The 22,911-nt window shown below is 26.4% G+C and overlaps 2 protein-coding genes across 4 annotated transcripts in view; one reads left to right on the top strand and one right to left on the bottom strand.

Annotated features, from left to right (window-relative positions):
- The window catches only part of LOC129974902 (equilibrative nucleoside transporter 1-like), a 96,426-nt gene extending 95,045 nt beyond the window's left edge, over positions 1-1,381 (top strand). For all 3 annotated transcript variants that reach the window (XM_056087686.1, XM_056087688.1, XM_056087687.1), the window contains exon 14: positions 117-1,381. In XM_056087686.1, the coding sequence (XP_055943661.1) occupies positions 117-228 (112 nt within the window). In that variant the 3' untranslated portion in view covers positions 229-1,381. The remainder of the gene's footprint in view (positions 1-116) is intronic.
- Positions 201-22,587, bottom strand: LOC129974903 (elongator complex protein 4-like). Its single transcript, XM_056087689.1, has 9 exons — positions 22,093-22,587; positions 21,951-21,986; positions 20,682-20,803; positions 17,674-17,790; positions 15,228-15,611; positions 12,760-12,868; positions 11,324-11,427; positions 2,165-2,272; positions 201-305 (listed from the first exon to the last, which is right to left on the bottom strand). The coding sequence occupies exons 1-8, from the start codon at positions 22,229-22,231 to the stop codon at positions 2,183-2,185; spliced, it is 1,101 nt and encodes a 366-aa protein (XP_055943664.1). The 5' UTR covers positions 22,232-22,587; the 3' UTR covers positions 201-305; positions 2,165-2,182.
- Positions 22,588-22,911: the final 324 nt, after the last annotated feature.

Raw genomic sequence — 22,911 nt, forward strand, 5'->3', positions numbered from 1 at the left:
ATGTCTGCTTTAAATACATTCAAATGGATGTTATAAACATAACAAAAATAAAGATTTTTCAACATTGAATATATTTTAATAGATGGTGCTAACTCTAATTCAATTCTTTCCAATAGGCAAGTGAAAGAAGAGCATCATGAAGCTGCAGGATCTCAACTGGCACTTTTCTTAGGTATTGGTCTCATGTTGGGATCAGTATCTTCTTATGGTCTTGTAGTGTTATTATAGTTAAAAAATTTACTCAGAGGTCCAGATTTTGTGATGCTGCTAATCAACTCATGAGGATATTTAAAGGTGAAAAAGGCCTGAAGAACAACAACAAAATAATGCTCATGAGTATATAGCAGGAATACCCAAAAAGTTAAAACATGAAATGAGATCATATTATGTGATTTTACAGAACAAACAATATAATTTCGCTGCATCATTTCAAGAGCATTAAAATCACAATTTTGAGATTTAGAAGCTTACAAGAATGCATATCAGAACTATGAAATATGCTTTTGTTCATACAAGGGACATATAGCCATGCCTTCTGTGAACTTAAAATAAACAATTCAATTTATAAAGGAATATGGTAGCTGATATTTCTACTGAGCTGAATTCTCTGTGTTATATTGTGGAAATTGCATGAATATCTAAATACTGATTCTAGTTAGCATTCAATCTATACTAATATACATTGAATTTGCAATTTGAAAATGATTATTTCATAAATCCCAGCATGTTTATCATTAAAAAAAAACCAGTGAATATTCAGCATGAGTAAAAATTCTATATTCCAACTTCATCAACAGTCATGCTTTACATGCTAAGTCATATATATAAATATTTTAATAATTAATATATTGATAATAATTTAATTATTATTGTTTATTTTATGATCTTAAACAAATTATTTGTGTTATTTAAATATACTATGCATTAGCATACATCAGTTGTAAATTCATCCATGGCAATAAAATTAAATAAATGGGAAAATATTCTCAAATCAATGAATTTAGAAAGTTTTATTTATTTATTATTATTATTATTTGCATTCTATTTTCAATCTTTATTTTTTTTCAAATATATTATGAAACATAGGCCTTCTTGGAGAAAGGGCAGGAAGTAACACTTTTTTAAAAAAATTGTTCTTTATTTTTAATTTACTTGTTGCCATGATTTAATTTACAATCTGAAGAAATCTATTAACTACTTAGTGTTTCGTATTTCTTTTTATTTCATCACATTATTCATATTGCTAGATGTGGTCTCTTTATCTCCCTTAATACTCTTTGAGTTATCACCAAATCCTATTTGAAGAGATAAGAATCAAAATATCATGCCTTCATTATCAATTATGTTAATTATTTTAAAATAAATTATATATATTTTTGGATTTTATTGAAATAGAATTATCAAGTTTCATTTCAAACAATGAACACTTTTCAATTTATCAATAACAAATCTTCCAGTTAAAAACTATTTTTTCCGAACAAAATTGTCTCATCTATTAAATCTTTATTTATTGTAAAATCATGTCTTTTCTGAGTCAAATTTTAACTTTTACTGCATAAATTACTTGTTAATTGCATTTGATTTGTAACATATTCTTTCATATTAAAGATTTTAATATTTATCTATCATAATTTCAGATGCAAAAATGAAAAAAAAGTAGATTCAGACCTATTTTGTAAAGAAATGTATTTTTATCTTTTGATCATGAGCAAAAATATTTTTCATTAAAATTTATATCAACATCAGTTTGACTATTGAAATGTTAAAATTCAAAAATACTGATTCAGAAATATGTAATGATCAATGCAATTAATTGGTTATTATTAATACTAAACAAATATATATACAATGAAACCTCATTATATATATATCATGAAACCTTATTTCCATTGTGTATTAATCTTTTTAAAAAAAATCGCTGATGACTGGTGTTATAAAAATTAAGATACTATAAAAAGTATATTAAAAAATACTAAACAATCCACATGAATTGATATATTAATAACAAAATATAATATATAGAGAGTTTTAATAAATAAATATTTTCAACATAATAATAAATAAAAATTATATATAAATAATATAATTTTCACAGTAATATATAGACACTTAATTGTTATAAAAAAATAATACAAATAAACATATATAAATTTTACAAACTTACACAAGATACAAAATCTTTTTAAAAATCAAGTTTGCTGGGTTGACCACTGCATCCAAACGAACCTGGTTCTCCTTGAGCTTCTTCAAAATCAGGAGGTAAATGCAATCGCTGTTTTAAAAGAAAAATTTATTCTAGTAAACAGATGAAATGTTGATATCCATTGAAATAAACTAATGCTTCTATGTATTTCTTTTCATCTGATAGAAGTATATAAAACCAAAAATTTGAAAATGGAATATTAAAAAAAAATAATAATAATAAACAAAATATAATTTAAAAATTTTATTAATTACATATTTTGTAACACTTCCTTAATACAAACAATACTAAAGCCCCCCCCCCCCAATATGATACTTAAAAAGAATTTTTTTCTTTATTACATTGGCAAGTTCAAATTTCTATATACGAAAAGATTTCAAGTTATGCACAAATGATAAACAATAAGAGAGGCGTGTTAATTTTATTCAGTAATCTATTTTATGTCTTACAAGAGAACAAGGAAGAAGATGTAGTAACATAACATAATTTGCACTTATATATCAAAAGAAATGTTAAACTAGGCCAGCAACATTGAAGAGTGTTTCTCACCATGGCCTGAACTTTTAATTCATTATTTCCATGCATATGTGTTCTAGCACATGTTTGATGGCTTTTTCCCCCTTTGTTTTGTTCAACTGAGTTTCAAGTTTATATGTCATTTCATTTTTGTAGTTTCTAAGAGGACCTGTATCTGGCAAAATGCGTTCGGAATATACTATAACACTTGTTGACAATGTTGTAGCCATAAGCAGAAATGCTTGCTTTGTTTTTTAATTTTTATTTTTTACTAACGTTTTTTTTTAAATACTAAACATTTTTATTATCCAAACATACTAATCCTCATATTAAGACTAATGGAATCATCATTCATAATAATAGATATATAAGCAGTTTCAAAATTCAAAGCAAATTCCTATGTAAAACTCTTTTTAATGCACAATTTACCTAGCCTACAGTAATGATAATGAATTTTTAAATAATAGTATAAAAATTTAGGGAACTCAAAAAAGCCATACAAAAAACTCCACACTAGGCGCAAATAACATCCCAGCAGTTTGGTTAAAAAAACTTGATGATACAGCTCTCCACAAAATCTTTGATATCTTTCAAAGGCAATTACATTTCGCTTCACTGCCAAAGAATTGGAAGCATGCTGTTATTGTTCCACTTCCAAAACCAAACAAAGATAAAACATCTTAAAACCCAATAGTTCTTACTTCAATTTTTTGCAAAAAATTTGAATGTATCTTAATATCAGCCCAATAAATTATTCAATATTTGACTCATGGTTTAAAAAAATCGATCTAAACTAATACGGTTTTTATACCACTCAGAGAAGCCCAAATAGCAAAACACAAATTTTAATAATTTTGGAGGTACATAAGAGCAAAAACTTTTTTTTATTGGGGTTACCTTTGATCTCAAAAATGCCTATGATTCTTACAGATGATCTAATATATAAATGTCTCCAACTTGGCATCACAGGCAACATAACTAAACGGCTACACAACTTTCTCCAACAAAGAACATTTCAGATTAGATACTATTTCACACATAAGACATCTTCATAAAACAGGACAGAGTTCTTTCAACAGTATTTTTTGTCATTTTCATGAATGATTTTTTTTAAAACTTTAGACGCAAATGTTGAATATTCCATTTTTGTTGACGTTTTTTTTTTTTTTTTGGTTTATTACTCTTATTCCTTAATGAATTATTGCAAAACTAAATTAGAAAATGCAATAGAGAGTATTTATAAATGGCGCTCTCCTTGGAAGATTTCTATTAAAGCAAAAAAAAAAAAAAAAAAGAAAAAAAAAAGAAAAGAAAAGAAAGTTATTATTGATTGATAATAAAAAAAAAAAAAAAAAAAAAATGTTCAACCTTACTTTCATACAAAACCTATGCTGGAATTTCACTTACATGGAATGAATAGATCAAATATCCTGAAATTCCATTTGCTAAAACTATCAAAATGGCAGAATTAAAAAAATAATAATAAATAAATAAAACCTCTTAGAAATAAGCCAATTAAAAAAATAAAAGGTTTTCAAACTTCTGGTTCCAAAAGCCACAGCTCCCCTCCTCCCCAAAAAAGCAATCCTACACAACATAATACCAAGACTATTATGTTGTGTCCCATCATTAACAAGTTCTCTGAAACACACTTCACATTTTGTAATAAAATTAAAAAAAAAAAAAAAAAGCTTTAAGAACAGCACTAGAAATATTCATCGGAATTTCTATCCTATTAAAACTTCCAGGACTAAAAATACTTTCTGAAAAAATTAAATATCACACAATTAAATTCATGAAACAATTTGATAATTTTTCCCTTTCACTTTTAATCCACACTTCTGATGAACAGAATATCCAGTTAACTGAAAAAGATGAGGAAATTTAAAATCTTTGCTCTAAGGAGTACTAATAAAAATATCGATTTTAGAAATCTTTCTGAATGAGTGCTGATTACTTATTTATTTTCTGAATGCTTGATTACTAATGATTCCAGACAAATTTCTAGGGTGAAGGCTTGTAAAAAATTGTTTACTTGTCATCAGTTATTAATCATATAAATATTTTATTTTCTGAGATACTGAATTACTTTTTATAATACCACTAATTGGCTTCAAAATATTTTATAATTTAAAAGGAACTATGAAATAATTTCGTGTTTATCAACAGTTTTATTTAACACAATTAATAATTAGAGATCTGTAATTTTATTTTGAGCTATTGTTTATCAGGTTTTTTTCCCCCTATCTTTGAGTAAAATATGATAAGAAGAGTATTTGCGTGCCTAATAATTATAACATCTTTGAGTGGGGCAGTCTTTTCATTTGGCAATTTAGACACTCTTATGTGCTATTTTTTATGTATGATCAAATATTTATCTTGGTATTTTAACATGTTAATGTTTACAAATTTATAAAATGTGATATAAAAATAATTCAAAGCATTGAAGGCAGATCATCTATAGTTACATAGGCAGATGTATGAAGTAATTGAAGCCAAGAATGGATATTTTGGAATTTAAATTAGATTTTTAATGAAATAAAATTAATAATTTTTAAAAAATTTTACTCAATAACTTTGGGGCATATTATTCCACTTAACTATTCTATATCACTTTAAAATTCAAATATTATAAAACACCATAAATTTTTAATGGCATGACAATTTATTAAATAATACACCAAAAGTTTTATAATTTACCAGTAAACTTTGTGTTTTCTTAGTGATTAAACTGCATATCAAATTTTATTCATCTAGTTCTTCCTATTTTTGTAGTTATAATGTACTAGCTATTACCCGCGACTTCGTTCACGTGGAAATTTTGATGTGTATGTATGAGAACTGACGGTCTGATCAGCAGTCAGAAGTGCCTGTCTAAAATCCCCTGGGAGCAAATTGAAAACGCCGCCCATCACCGCCTGGTTACGGCGGATCTCCTGCAGGCTGTGGTTGAACGCCTCTAATGCATGCTTGTGGGCCATTGTGCACTCGTCCCATACTATTAACTTGCACTGCTGCAAAAGGACTCCCCGGCCGCTGTTTTTGGTGACGTTGCATGTTGGAGTATCTTCGCTTGCAAGATTAAGCGGCAATTTGAAAACGGAATGTGTAGGCAGGCCACCGTTAAGCAAAGTTACAGCAATGCCCGAGAAAGCTACAGCCAAAGCTATATTTGCGGTCCTTGCGGAGTTGGCTAGCAGGAGATTCAGCACAAACATCTTACCCGTATCCCCTGGTGCGTCAAGAAAGAATAATCCCTCTTCTCCACTATTTACTCAGTTCAGAATCGTTTCGTAGACTTGATGCTACTTGGGAAGTAATCGTAGTGTCATTTCCTTGACATGCGCTTCTAAAACCGCGGTGTCGTGGTTTAGCTCCTTCTCAACTTCGCCTGATAATTCCCATCTTCGCTGCGGTGGGGGTAGGTCGAAATCAGAGAGACATTTTCCAGATATGGAAATCATTTTATCCTCAATCAATACCAAAGCTTCGTTAATGATTAGGTCATTTGAGTACCATCCACCCTATGCACGATATCTTCTGATAAAGCGTCCTTGTATTTATCCCACAGCTGGAGGGTGTTTGATAATTCGCAAGTGCTCACTAAAATTGCAAACAGGTCTTCTAGCTACTTTTATAGCCCGAGCTTTATTACTCCTCTTCGAAGGATTAGATTTGCGTTTTCTGGGCATTTCGAAAAACTATCAAATAATAACAAAACAAAAAACCTAACCTAAAAAAGGATGCATTTAAAACTATACGCATATACGAAAAATATATAACTAACATAAATACAATTTAATTACAAAAACATTCAACGAACCTAAAAACAATTTATTTACATAGTATACCTGAAATAAAACAAAATAGCAAATCAACTCCGTGTTTCATTAAAATCAAGTCAAGTCTATTTTATTTATCGATCGAGATTGAGACAGCTACAACAATATAAAACACATACTTTTTTAGCTTTTAATTAAAATGAAAACACAGTTGTCAATAATCAGAACACACTGCACATGCGTGAATTTTCAACGCCAGTTGGGGTAACGCAATGCAGATTAGAATTTTTCAATTTTCTTTATTCATGTTTCATTTTAATTTAAAAGCACTTCAGAATGAATCCAAAAGATCGATGAATTAACAATGTATAATTTCAAATGCATCAAACACTAAGAAAATAAATAGAATAATTTGAAATATTCGGTCGAAAACATGTTAAGCCTAACCTGATTAGCGTGGGAGAAAAAAATGAAAGCCTTATTCATTTTTGGCGGGATTTGGCTTCAGATTTTTGGCGAGAAAGTTAGTTTTTAATCAATAAAAAATTAACCACTCAATTAACCTGAATAAATAGTGCGTGAATTGCGTGAATTTTCCACGCCAGTTAGGGTAACGCAATGCAGATTAGAATTTTTTTATTTCCTCTATGGATCGATTAATTAACAATTTTTAATTTTAAACGCATCAAACATTAAGAAAATGAACAGAATCATTTGAAATAATCGATCGAAAATATCGTAAGCCTAGCCTCTTTAGCGTAGAAAAGAAAAACAACTGAAGCCCTACTCATTTGGCAATGGGAAAATGAAGAGTTTTAGCGGGAAAGTTAGTTTTTAATTAATAAAAAATTAACCACTCAATTAACCGGAACAAATTGTAGCCTATGTCCTATTCCAGACTATAATCTATCTCTGTGCTAAATTTCCTCCAATTCCGTTCAGCTGTTCTGACGTGATTGACTAACAAACATCCAACTATCTATCCATCCAAACTTTTACATTTATAATAGTAGTATAGATATAGAAAGAGAGACAGAAATAATTTTGTAAGTGATTTTTTTAATTCATTGCATTTGGGGAGAGAATGAAATAAGATATAAAATGAAGAGAGTCCTTAAACTCTTTGAAAGTTTTTAAAAAGTTCAATAGTCGAAAAATTTGGCAAAGTTAAATTTTTTGGCTAATGCAATTTTTTTTTTTTTTTTTTCTAAATTTGGTATGTGAAGAAATAATATATCACTTTCTTCTCAAGTTTCTTTTTAAAAAAATGAAAAATAAACTCTTTGAGCTTCTTTTCCTCTGTACTTCTGAGCATATTCAACAATAACAACAAATTGTTGTGTCCCTACAGAAATTATCTACAAACAGATTGAGAACATTTATACATATGATAACCACTGATAGATATATCCAGTCAGATATTGGAACCTTATATATCCTCTATGAAAACAAATTAAATCAACATTTGACATTCTGTGTTTTTTCTTTTCCGTATGAAATAATAAAAAAAATTGTGCATCTGCTTTCTAAGTCTATAGTTTGATATAATATTTGCATGAAAAAAAGATATATCAAAAAGATAATTATTCAAAAAAAATCAACTCTATTTCATTATATGTATTCAATTAAATATATAGCGTTTTTTTATAGAAAACATAACATTTCCTTCTTGATATAAATGATTCTTAGTTAAATTGTAGATCAGAAGAAAGTAAGAAACAATTTCTTAATAAATAAAACTTGTGTGCATTTTAAATAAACATACTTTTGGAATCTTTTTTTAAAGAATAGTATATTGTAAAAATAACTTATTGTAAAAGAAAAATATTTTTTAAAAAATCATCCAACATAATATTTGCATTGCATCTATGAATAATTTCCTATATTTTTTAATAAATAGCAAATGTTACATTAAATTTTTCAAATTACAGAGAAAACACCTTCTAATTCTCGTCATTCTGAAACTTCTTTATAAAAACAAAAAGATAATTGAATATTAGGAAAAACATATTTTACTCATTTGAGAGTAAAAGGGCAATGTTTGAATATTAATATTTCGGTGTAAAATAAGCTACCAGATATATTATTAAAACGAACAAATCAATCCATTTCACTCCTTGTTTGCAGAAAAAGTGATGTAACTCATCTTTACTAGCCAAATAAATAAAATATTCTGCTAACAATGCTTGTAACAAAAAAAAATCAATCAATACATTTTCTTTAAAATCTTAACTTAAAAATCAAAGAACATGTAAAACTAAAGAAAGAAAACTTAGATTTAATATATTTTATTAAAACACTCTTATATGAAATATTTCTAAAGCAAATAATAGATTTACAAGGAATATTTGACTTCTTTTAAATTACTTTTTTCCTTTAATCTTGCATTTTTTGCAAACATTATTTTTACCCTGCAAATGCAATATATCTGCAAACATATAATCTGAAAATGGATATTCATCAATCTATAAAAGTGTGCATATTTCCTCGTCCCAGTTCAATAAATCACCTTTCAGTCAAAACAGTCTGAAGTTCGTAACTTAGAAATGATAATATCAAAGCAAAAATGCTTCAACCTGATTAAAACCGACACCCTTCCCTTCCCCATGCAATCCTCCAATTCATTAAATAATGGGTAGAAACATAAATCACCACGAAAACCTTTCTACCATTGTGTTTTGTTTATCAAGGTCAACTACTCTTTTTTTACCGAACAAAACTGCAACCCTTCCAAGTGACATTCTTTCTCACTCTTCCTGTGAACAAACCGCAATTATTTTTATATCTTAAAGAATATGACATATGTAAATCAGGATTAAAATGGTCAACTGAATATTTATTACAATACTTTTCTAAATTACATTAATGTTTTTCTGGTAATTTTAGCCTTTTTTTCCAAAGAGATGGTAAAAATCAGAAATGTAAAACTGCTTTAAACTAAGTTACTTTAGAGTTTTTTAATAATCACATAGAACACAAAGAAAAAGCACAGTTTTATTTCTTTATACGGATGGTGATTAAACATAATATCAAAAAAAAAAAATGAATGATGAAATGACAACCTACTATTCTCGGTTTACATGTATAGTTTTTTAATTTTATTTTTTGAAAATTAATTAGTAAAAATTATATCAGTTTGTTGTTTTCATGTTTTCCACTTTTTTAATTTACCATCAGAAGCATGTTAAAAATGCGACTCAAGCCAATTGTATTTTTATCTTGTAAAATTAACATTGATATTACATAAGAACCTCAGAGATTTTAAATTTATTAAACTAATCATTCCTCATTTTTGATTGAAATTTCTTTTTCAAATGAGCTTATGCTATATTTACTAATATTTTTTGCCATGTAATATGTGGATTGTTTTCAATTATTTTTTTCTTCAATAAAATAAGACAACATTATTTGGGTTGTTTGTTATTTATTACATGATTATTTTGTAATACTAAATATATGTATTTAATTTTGTTAGAATTTGTAAAAAATTTCGGAAATTGATTTTCACTCTTAAAATAACTTACATAAAATTAAATTAGAGTAGCCAAACCTGATATATGAGTGATTAAAGCTAGTATAAATGCAGAGTAAAATTGATTAAAAGTTGTCCAAATTGGAATAAAATATTTTAAAACTCATAAATTGCAGTTTAAAATCTACTGATATATATTATAATTAATGGAAAGTGAAAATTAATAATCAATAATAGAACTTAATATAATATGAAATTCATTCACTGAAAAATTTCAAATTTGTTCTTTAGGTAGCCAAAAATAAGTATTTACCTTATATATGAACTTTTAGAAATCATTTCTGGTGGAATAGAATTTTTAAAAAATAATTTGATGGATATCATACTGAAGTGTAAATGTAATTTAATTAATCTGAAATATGGTAATAATGCATCTGAATTTCACTAGCACACAACAAGCAGAGATGAATTTTTTTGTTTTTATATAAGAAGGGAGAAAATAAAGGAAAAAATATTTATTTCAGATAACAATTTATTATGGTATATTATCCCAAGACTGAAATTTGGCCGAGGAAAGTCAATATAATAAATGCAGTTGCTTTGTTGACATTCGTATCATGACGTCACGAAGAAAGATGACGTCATTCCACCGCGCCATAGTTTCAAGTCGCAGGCATCAACAGAGACGCCGTTACTGTCTATGTGAATGGCCATGTTAAAAAAGTTGACATCTGTGTCTATGAGAGTGAGATCTCTGGATCTCCTTCTCTGTGGTGATATGCAACAGAGTAGCAAGGTCTACAAAGTTGTTCGAGAGCGGAATAGGAGGTTCACAAGGTCGTTCGCATACCAGAATAGATGAGTCCGCACAGCGGAAGAATCACTCAGTCGTTCGCGAACAAAAGTCATTTACAGAAAACGGCGACCTGGATCAGTCCGTTCACTTAGATGATCCGTTCGTTTAATTCCGTTCATTCGCGTAAAATCATTCTCTAAGAGTACATTCAAATTCAAGAAGCATTCAACTGATTGTCGTGCGATTACGACATCTCAAGATTTTTTATTCTATTAGTATAATTTCCGAAGCCTATATTTGTAATAAGATTTTTTTAAGAAGGTTATTATCATTACAAATAGAGAGCTCATGGAAATCGATGTTACAATTTTAGTTTTGATAATATTGCACAATCCATAAAAAAAGACTTTCAAAATAATAATGATGCATTTCTGTATCAATAATAACAAAAATAAATCGGTGGTAGAAAATCTGTTTGAAACAACAAAATTAATAAGTAAACAGAATGCTGTTTAAAAACTAATAAAATTTATTGAAACCAAATTAAAACTTACTTCAATAATAAAGTCTTTCCTTTTCATTTTGAAAGCAAGGTCAGAAATTCGTGTTGGATAGATAAAAGTATTTAAAACTGGAAGTTTCAGTATTTGTAGTAACCCTAAAATGAAAAAAAAAAAAAAAATGAAATTTGCCATTGAGGATCTTAATTTATTATGAAGAGATTCTAAATATTTACATTTGTTTTCAGTTTTTAGTCGAGAAAATTTCCTCAACCGAGCTGAAAATCTGAAGTACAAACGGAACTTTAAATAAAATCCAATTAATGTTTCTTTGATAATTTTACATAGCTGCATTATAGATATAAAATGTTTAGTAATAAGGAAAACAAAACATAGGGAAAATAAATCTAAACCACTATATAACAAAAACACATGCAGAGAAGCAAAAGCTACTGTGCTTTATTTTTTTTTTAATTAAGTATTTTTGAAATGCAAATTTTATTTCAGTAAAGATATATTTTCAAAAACATTTTCTAAGCCATCTTTACAACAATTTTTATTGAATTTATGAGATTTCTATAGACTGGAACATTGCATCAATAAACATAGAAACAATTTAAAAACTAGGACAGTAGATAATGATAAATTGTACTCAGAAACTGAATACAGAGAATTAATTTTTATTTATCATGACATATTGCAATATAATTCATTATTAATATGTAAATGGAAGAAAATAAATCAAATTTTACTCACAGAGTTGTTCCTTACCCTTTAGTAGAATTTTAATTTTTTCATCTTACTATTTTTATAGAAATATTCTTGACATACTATGGAAAAAATTCAGCTTTCTTTATATTATTTATATAAAAAAGATTTCTCATTATAGTTCATAAACCACTTTAAACAGAGGTTAAAATTTTTAAATTTCTTCAGCTTCTTCCATTTCTGTGTTATACAGCAATTGCACTCCTTCTGGCATTATATATAATCATGAAGAAAATACGTTTTAAAAAAATTAGCTTATTTTAAAAAATGAAATAAAGAATATATACTACTAACTGAAAAAATTTCAAAAATATTTTGAAATTCATCCAGTCATTCAGAAAAAAAAAATGTTTAGCTAAATACTTATATTGAATGGTAAATAAAAAAAAAGTACCTTTATATTGGATGTAGTGATTTAAATAGCAGGATATATATATATATATATATATATATATATATATATATATATATATATATATATATATATATATTAGTTTTATATGACAACAAACTCAAAAATGGAGCATTACATACAAATAGCTTAATGCTTCTACAATGTATATATATATTTAAATATACTCATTTTCTAGACAGAATATACTACAAAATTAACAAGTTAAAAATTTTACTATTGAAATCACATAGTAGTACTACAAAAAACTAATCAATGATAATTTTATTTTACAATCAATTTGTACTTTATACAAAATTAAAATACTAACCATTATATTCTTTGAATAGAGGGTTAGATTTTTTATCTGGACCAATAAAAGATTCTAAGCTTATCACTGTATCACAGATTTGTCGAATCCTGCTCATAAAAACTTGATTCTGAAGATGAAAGAAATTTAATTTACATGAATGAAATCTGATATCAGAAACAGGAAAGTGGACATTAATTCAAAAAGTTTAAAAAAATAAATGAGAAAATTTTCATGATAATTAAAGTGTTAATAATTGAGAGAAAAAAGATAAGAAGGAAGGAATGTATTAGACACAGTAATGGAGTCAATGCATGACTGCAATCAATAAATCCTGCACTACAGTAAGAATATTTATCATGTAATAACAGATCATAGAGAAAAAAAATTTAATAGTTTATTTTGGGAAGATTTTCTATTTTTCTAAAAAAGAAGCAAGATGAAAATAATTTTTCATTAAATATATATACAAGATATTTGCTTAATACATAATATTTGCATAAAATCTTTTTTTTTCCCCCACACCATTAGTATCAGATTTAAAAAATATGGATACATATATAAAGATTAATTTTGCATTGCATGTTGAATATTAAACTATTTCTAGCAAGATATACTTTATTCATATTTGATAAGAATTTGGAATCGTAACAACATACATTGAAAATTTTGTGAATACTCCATATAATATGTATTCTATATCAAATACATATTACTTTTAATTACAATCTTTTATTCACTGTCAATTCATAACTTGATATTGCTGATTTAACACACTGAAATTCAGTGCTTATTTATTTAAAACTAAACAAGCGTAACAAAAGGAAGTAAGAATTAATTAATGGATATGAAAGAAAAGATTAGGTAGTAATCCTTTTGGTTTCTCTTATAAATGTTTATTACATTAAGAATGCATATATATTTCCTCTACAACTTGACAACCATACAACAGTAAATGCATAAATGATATAAGTTGCCTCAATATTACCCTATATTTTCACAGTGTAAATTTTGAAAAAATGTAATGATCATATTGTACATTTTGTTATAATATATTTATAAAATGAAATTTAAGAGAGGAAATAAAACTTCCTAAAAAAACTGTTGATTGTTTAATTTCTAGAATTTCATTGTATGCTGCAAAACTCTCTACACAATTATGCAATTAATACATTATTGAATGGCAACTCAGTCTAAAATGATAATAGAATTATCATTTAACTTCTTCTACTGAACTTTTATTCTATCATGAACTTCATAAACTGTGGACCTATATACCAATTTTGCATTCACAAAATTTTTTTGTCATCATGCAATTCAGAATTTATTCATTAAATTTGAAGGGTTTGTTCGGCAAACATGAATGTTAGCACCAAATTTCTTTCTTTTTTTTATTTTTTATTTTAGTATAACAACTAATAATACAGAACATACTTCAAAGTTGGCAAAAGAATTACTTGTTTCATTGTATGATGTATTTGATGTACAAATGATGTATTTGATGTTCATTTCATTGTATGATGTATGCAAGATGATGTATTTGACACACTTTGACTTTAAATTACTGAAAAAGAGCATGCAATTCTGTAAGAATTATTTATTTACAGAAAAAAAGAACGATTTAATAATAATTTAATATATTTCATTAAAATGTCTAAATTGTATAATAATATTATGTAAAATGATTCACTAATTTGAATTCTATATGCATAAAGAGATTAATAACAATCCATATTTTAGGTCTGGACAGTTACAGCATTTCCTGCAAATTTTTCAAAAAATTAGTTATGTTTTTTTGAGTGTGTGCATCATCTATTGGTATATTTCAATATTGAGATTTCAGTCATTTTATGGTATCAAATATAAAAACTCTCTTCCCAAGCACATCTTATAATCATAATTTTGTTGTAAAAACTTATAAATTTAAAAAAATATCAACTCATGTAAAAAGAGTGTTTTCTTAATAATAGAGAAAAAATTCAATTTGCTATATATAATGACATACAGATATTGAAAATAGTGCTACTGGAGATACAGAACTAAGAAGTAAATTTCTAATTACAAGGGGGGGGGGAATGACACCATCCAATATTTTTCTTATTCTTCTCCTAAATGGTTTCCTTAGAATCTATCACTTCACTTTATTGATTTTTTAATTATTATGTAAAATTCTTTCCTTATTTCTTATTACAATTCAATTTAGAGAAAAATAATTGTTAATAAAACATAAATACATTTTAGAGAAAATTTTTACATTAATTTTTTACATAGAATAAATAGTTGTATACATATTAAAACTCGCTTTTTAATAATGCTATCATTTAGAGTAAAAATATTAGGTACATATAAAAAAATGCTTTTAAAAATATTTTGATATGACAATTAACCACTATTTTGGTTTATAAAAAAAATGTTCAACTGAAAATGAGGTTTCAAACAAAATTAAAAACTTTGACTTCAATAAATAGTGTTTCTTTTAATAGACTTACTTGAATAAAATAAGATGGTAGAGTAACAATTGCTACAGCAAATGAAGTCCTCAGTAATCCTTTTAACAAATATAAAAATCTAATGATGTTCAGGTGATTATTTTCAGAACCAAAATCCCATAACGGTGAACCAAAGGAAGGGAGAGCTATTCTCATAATACTATCACAATTTTTAGAAGATGTTCTGAATCCATGAGAAGTTATTTCAAAAGTAATTCTTTGCAACAGATGAGAGAAAGGAAATGAAATGAAGCCATTTTCAGAATATTCTTCGCATCTTTCAGGAGGATCACAAGTGGTTATGGAACAATTTTGTAATATTTCTTCTGGCAGAGTTCTGGATAGGTCATACCCATGGTTATGAGAATATACTTTGACACCAGACTACAAAAACCAGGTACAAAAAAATATTAAACATGTAAAAAAAAAAAAACTTCATATTATACATAACTTATTAATTGTAATATACTAAACATATAAAAAAAAATACTTTATATTATATGTAATTTATTAGTTGCAAGACAGAAAAAAATATGCATGTATTTCACTGCAATTGTTACAATTGATTAATTTTTGTAACATAATAAAAATTAAATTAAATTAACCAATATTTTTTATTTGTTCTTAAAAAAACAAAGGGATGACTTTTTGTTTTATCATCCATTTTTAACATGAATTAAGACATACAAATTTAAGTGTTTTCATGAAGCTTAAATTTTTGGGCTTTAAACAAAATTTGTAATAAATTACAAAATAAATATTAGAATCGAGGAATAACTAGAATAGAAACTTAGAAATTTTTATCAGGCATCAATTAAAAAAAAATCTTTTTAAATCTGTAGATATACAACAGAATACAAATTATCCAAATTACTTTATATTATAATGTACTTAAATCTTTAAATACAGTTTTCTAATACAAATACAAGCAAATACTCCATTGCATCTACATTTATCTTCGAATAGTAGAAGATTTTTTCTGTTACACGAGAACTCCCAAACTGTAGATACTCAAACACAAGCAATTTTACAAACAATTGTAATATAAAGTAAAATTGTTGGAAAATTAATAAATAATTTGCTGAACAAATCCTCTGCTAAATTTAAACATAACAATGGAAACTATAATTGAAATGAAAAATAAAAACTATGCAGAAAGATAAAGTGAATAAAAACAAAGAAATCTTCAAGAATGAAATGTATAAAGAAAAATGCAAAAAGCATAATGAAAATTGCTGCACCAGAATTAAATTGATAACAAAGATATTTAAATTTCACTTATAAAAAATACTAAGAAGAGAGTTATCCAAGAAAATATATCCATTTTCTGTAATAAAGAAGTCTATTATTTTAAAACAAAAAGCCATGATGCAAGGTAATTTATTTTTTTTTAAAAGCAAAATAAAATAAAATGATGATTTAAGTTATTGAAAGATTATATATATTTCCACAATATAAATCATCATCATGGGCAAAATAATTTACGACCTTCATCAAACTACAAAATCATAAAATGTTTTTCACAAGAAAGAATTAAATATTTCTGTAAATATTATTACAAATTGGTAAAACATATCCCTAACATTCCAATCTTGCCGACAAAAGGAATCTTTTAGAAGAATCCATTATATCTGAACATTATATCAACCAAGACCAGTTTTTCCTTGAAGCTTGAAGAAAGTTCTGGAACTTTCCCAAGATTACATCACTTTCTGTGGAAAGACTACAAAAAAAAAAGAAAAAAAAAAAAAGAAAGAAAGAAAGAAAAAAGAAAAAAAAAGCAAGCACTCAAGATGAGGAGAGTGGAGTATTAGACGGCAAGCAAGCTGCAGAGCTAGTGATTAAATGCGCTGTGTTTTACGATTGATTGGCGATATTTGTTGATATTGATATTTCTCTTGCTTTATGCTACTTTAGAGTTTTCCTGGTAGACTTCCTTGAAATAAAGAATTTTATTTTTATAAGATCCTGCTTATTGGATTGCCTCCAAATACACCCACAAGGAAAATTTTGTAACAATATCTTACTTTGAGCAAAATGATCAAAAATAAAAGCATTATGATAATTCCAATTAAAAACTATTTCTGAAGCAATCTAAACAATCTGAGAAATGGTAGGTAAATAAACTACAGATCAATATTAGCACTCACATATATTAAAAAAAGAAAAAATTTTATTTTAAAAAATGTGAATACCTTAATACATAAAATATGCATTGTAGAAAAACATTTCAATAAACATTTTGAACTTGCTTAATTATGTGCTTCTTACAATATTTTTCTATCCCAATATTCTTTTCTTAATGTGTGAATTTTAATATAACTGCTTTACTAAAAAAATTAATTTTTAAATAATATCTGCCAATTTATTGATACAACTCAAAATCTGATTATAAATTATATTTCTACTAATGTTTAGAGTATAGAATAATAGAAAATATATTTACTGTAAAAGTAGACTGTTGATTCTGATATCTCCATGCTATTTTAAGTTCATCTTTTTCAGCAGAATCACGAATGGTGGATTCCTTATTTACGTCAGGCACTTTTATAGCAGGCAGTTCCTTAAAGAAATATATATTTTTAAAAAATATGATTGCACAACAATTTAATCATGCAAGTTATTTCAACATTTCATATATATAAATCTTTAAAAACTTATAAACCATTTATATTTCACTGCAATCTCCAAATTTAATAAATAGAGAAACTTTTAGGAAATAATTTATTTAAATACTTCAAAGATGACAAATAATAAATATAACCTAATACAATACAATCAAGCTATGCCTAGTTACAAAATACTAAAGAAAAAATAAATCTATCAACATAGTGTGAATTTATAAACTTAAATATATAAAAAGAAAAAAGAACTTTCCTTTAATGTCACAAAATTTTAATTTTGTTTAATTATTTGCTATTAATTTTAGTTTACTATATATCTTAATTTATTTATTTTAATTTTAAACTACAAAACACAGTCAGAATGCATTTTATCAATTAACATGGTTGTTTTACGTGAAATCTAATATGAAGGAAGTTAAAGATTTTTTTTACATTAAAAAATCTGATAATTCAATATAGAACTGAAATACTATTACAAGTAAAATAGTTGTAACTTATAATGATTATGCAATATAACAATCAATCAGTTGTACTAATGAAAACAGCATGGAACAGAATTCTTGCATCCAAATACATAGAAAACCTGCTCATTTTTAGTATTCAGCAATTTACTAGCAATGATTCATTTCGATGTTTATGTGAGAGAAACAAAGACCACAAGAGTCAATTTTCTTTTGGCCATTATTTCCACTGAACTCCCTTTTTCTCTATACACTTCAACACTTGGCTTCCACTCAATATGCCCTCAGCTTTCATTAGAAAATAAGCCAGTTTCAGGTAGAACAAACTTTGCAAATTAAGCATGGGAACAGATCGATCAATTTTCAAAAATTGTAGGAAACTGTGGGGAAAACTAGAGTTTAATTTAAAACATCTCCCAACTATTGCTAAATTCATTATTGAAATGTAGAAATGATATTGAACCTGCAAGGATTATAATTTGAAGGGTGGGGAGATGTGGAAAGAAAGAGAATATAGAAGATGTGTTAAAGGAATGGTTTTGCAAAGGGGGGGGGGATGTTTAAGTAAGTCATTATTTCATTAGAAGGCCGAAGACTTAGCAAAAAAGGAATGGGGAATATCATTTTAACTTTTGAGAGCTAATTTTACAGGTAGATGACAAGAGAGAATATTACTTTTATGAAACCATTAGGTAATTTTGATTGAAACATAGTTAAAAGAAAAATGGCCTAATTTGATCACTGAATTCATTATTAATTTAAATATCGAAGTAATTTTCTAACATATCACATTTATGATCAATTGTATGCAGTAAAAAGAGGACTTAATTACAGAACCATAAATGAGTGCATATATTTTGAAAGCTGAAAAAAATAAAAGAAGTTTAAACATATAGGATGCTTGTAATTGTTTTATGCAGTGTGCATATGACAGAAGAGAAAACAAAATTATTATTATCAGTGAAAATGAAACACCAAAATATTTTAAAAATTATTTTAATAATTTTTAATTAATGAAATAATTTTAATTTAATTTAATAAATTTTAATGCATTTTTAATAAATTTAATTAATTTATAACCAAAAAAATTACTTATTTACCAAAAAAAATCAAATTCAAAGTAAGTACCAATGCATGGATGGCTCAAAAAATTCCACAGGTTGGTTTTATCAGGTAGAACTAATAGTTAAAGAACATTTAATTGCTTGCAAACAAATGGAATATCCATGTGGTTGATCAAAATTTAAGCTTTTGAAACTGCTTTTTTTTTCTGTCGGTCAATACAGTATCTTCCTTATACAACCACATAACTGGGCAATTACCCATATTCTGAAATCATAATACAAAACTGAATAGAGAAGAAATATCAGCAATGACAGAAACAGGGTTGGTAGAGATCAGTATTCTCAGTGTCAATGAAATTGTTAAGAAAATATATTAAATTTGTTAAATCCCTTGCATATTACATAAAAGGCTAGTATGAAGTCCCTGATGTTGTAATACGGAACTGCTTTCATTTTAGAGGTTTCATCAGAAGTTAACAGAAAGATTATCATAATAATACTGAAAAAAAAAAATTTAGCCTTTCTATGGAAATCTAAGAGAAATGGAGTTAGAAGATAGTTAAGAAACTACAGAGGAAACAGTCTGTCAAGCATGGATGAACAGATCAGATAACAATATATAACATGAGGGAAATGATGATGAAGAGCAAGAAGTGAAAACACTACAAGTCCAAGAAACTTTGCAAGCTCTTTGTAATTTAAGAAAATCAGTCCAATACAATATTGCACCTTTTGAAAGAGCTTTATTCATATAAATAGCATATCTAAGTATCATAATCAGCAGATGATACTAGGAAGTAAATGAAAAATCAGTTACAAAATTCAATTTTCATAAACATGAAATGCTTATTAAAGTTAAATAAAATTGCAAAACAGTAAGCAAAATTACAAGATTTTACTTAATTTTTAACCAATTAAATTGTCCATGAAAATTGAAAAAATGGTTCCAATGCAAGTCATTAGCATTCCAACTATATCTCTACTAAATATGGTAGAGCAAGGTTCAATGATTTGTTCTATAGAATATTAATAAACATATCAATAATGATTATCATCATCAATTAAGATAATTATAATTTTTATGTTTGCAACAGAGAGTAACTTAAAAGATACAAGACTGCATAGACAACTGATCCTTAATTTAAATATAAAAAAAAATTTCTAACATACCTCATTTATGATGAATTATATCAGACAAGTAAAATAATGATAATTATAATAAACATATTTTGTACAATACTTTACTAAAACATATAATTATAAACTTCATTAAGTCATGGAATGATAAAATGTACATTCATTTACCTTTAGAATATTTTCAGATGGTTTATCACCACTTGAAAGAAATAGTTTATGATTATTGGCTACACCTTCAGCTAAGAAATACCTCACTAATACATCGGAATAAGTATTAAAATGGTCTTCTTCTAAAAAAAAATATGGAAAAAATTAAGGATCTATCACAGCTATGTTATAATTAATTAAAACTTCTATACATTTTCAGATTTCTAGAAAAACTCAATTTGCAGCTGTATGTGTATACATTCTTACTGAATATTAGCTCTTAAAATGTATCATTTAAAAATCAAAATTAGTGTTTATATCTGATACATACCTACATATGAATCACAGTTTATACAATTATCTTGCATTTTGAAACCATGAAGCTTCAATATGTAATCAAAATGAAATCAACTTTTGCAAGATTATTTATCAAATTAATTTCCATTTTTATTTCTCAGTTATGATAATTTATTATTCCCTTAAACCAGTTCATTGGCTATATATCTATTCTTTCAAATATGCTGGTTATAACTGGTTATAAACAATAGTATATATATATATATATATGTTTAATATTTCTCAATATCTTCATATAAACATAATTTATATTTGTTTTTTCATTAGTTAGCAATTAAAAAAGAAATAAAATCTCAGTACACATGAGAAAAATTCAAATTCTATTAAGCAGAAATCATGACTGTACTAAAACAAAAATAAAAGATTTAAAAAAAAATCCATAATTAGATGCTCAGAACTTTTGATTACTCAAGACAGCTTTTGATAATTTCAAAAAAATTTCCTTCAGCTAAAATGAATTCTAAAATTTATCAATAGGTAATAAATAATTTGATAACATGATGAGAACAAATTATCACTAGCATTAATATAATATATAAACATAATTATATCATTTAGTTTATTAGCATAAGGTATTTTACAATATCCCCATCATTTTATTTGATATTCTGACAATATCTAAGATGTGAATGCATATAGAAATTTTGTAGGGCATTTTGTGCTAAAGGGGAGAATTTTGCACTACTGTGCTAATACGGGGGCATTTGGTGCTAATAGGGAAACATTTTGAACTATTGTGACAATATCTACAATTTTAACATACAGTTGATTTTGATTTTCTTAGAATACAGACATCATATTTCTATACATAGAAAGAATTTTAAGATCTACAATAATAATTCTGCCATACTAAATAAGGAACCAGTTAAAAACAGGAAAGCATAGCAACAAAAAAACATTTGAAATGGGTTAAACAACCAACATTTAACTTACCTATCAAACAAATTGTACCAACAGCTAGTCCTCCACCTAAAATATACACATATTTAAACCATTAATATATTTCTAAAATAAAGTATAGTATAAACTACTTCCTTCTAACGATAAGCTCAAAATAAGAAATCAGTAAACATACCAATGAAAAAATCTAAAGTTGATGAACCAGTCGATGTCAAAAGTTGAGCATTTTGTGCTGAAACTCTAGTTCCTCTAACATTTAAACTATCTGCTCCTTTTTTTCGAAAACTCGTTACATTACCTGCTTGTGAACTCATGTTCTTTATATTATAAGTCAAAATAAAGCGCAATATTTTAGTTAACAAAATAAAATAAGATAAAATAGATAAATGCCACAACAATTCCAATGTAGATATAAAATTACTAGAAAACTGAAGGAATAAAGGAAAAAGGATCAGATGAAAATTACTATGATACAGAACTTTCTGTTTTGTTTACATTTACCACGTGCTTACGGTGATTGCATTTAGAATTACAGCAACCCTATCCCTACATCCATTTCTTTATGATTTTGCCAAATTGTAACCATTTTGTTTTTGTTTTTTATGAAAAAAACTATAAGTTTATCTTGAAATTGTTATTTTTAAACAAGGTTATTATAGACCAGAATTTAAAAAAAAATTTAACTCTCAAAATTTTAGCAGCAACTAATAATTTATTAATGATAACGAAGCAAATATGGCAGCCAGGTCCTAACTTTCAAAGTAAGAGAAATTTACGAATAATAATATAATAGATATGAAATAGACATTTCATCCGGAGTATAGTAACAAGATAAAGCTTAAGCTTCTTTTTTTAAAAAAAAAAAATATTATTTAAAAAATTTATCGCAACTACACCAATGATAGCATGTAAACTCGGATTAAAAACAGCAGGAGTAGTCTCCCCAAAACTTTCTCGCATACTCTTTAATAAATGTGTCGCCAGAGAACGCCTT

The sequence above is a fragment of the Argiope bruennichi genome, chromosome 7 (genome assembly GCF_947563725.1).
Source record: "Argiope bruennichi chromosome 7, qqArgBrue1.1, whole genome shotgun sequence".
Classification (NCBI taxonomy): Eukaryota; Metazoa; Arthropoda; class Arachnida; order Araneae; family Araneidae; genus Argiope; species Argiope bruennichi.

Coding starts and splice junctions, on each gene's coding strand:
- LOC129974903 (XM_056087689.1), bottom strand. CDS start 22,231: ATGAGTTCACAAGCAGGTAATGTAACGAGTTTTCGAAAAAAAGGAGCA. Junction 20,804..21,950: donor TGGTACAATTTGTTTGATAG/GTAAGTTAAATG, acceptor ATTTTTTTTTAG/AAGAAGACCATTTTAATACT. Junction 15,612..17,673: donor ATCAACAGTCTACTTTTACA/GTAAATATATTT, acceptor TGGTTTTTGTAG/TCTGGTGTCAAAGTATATTC.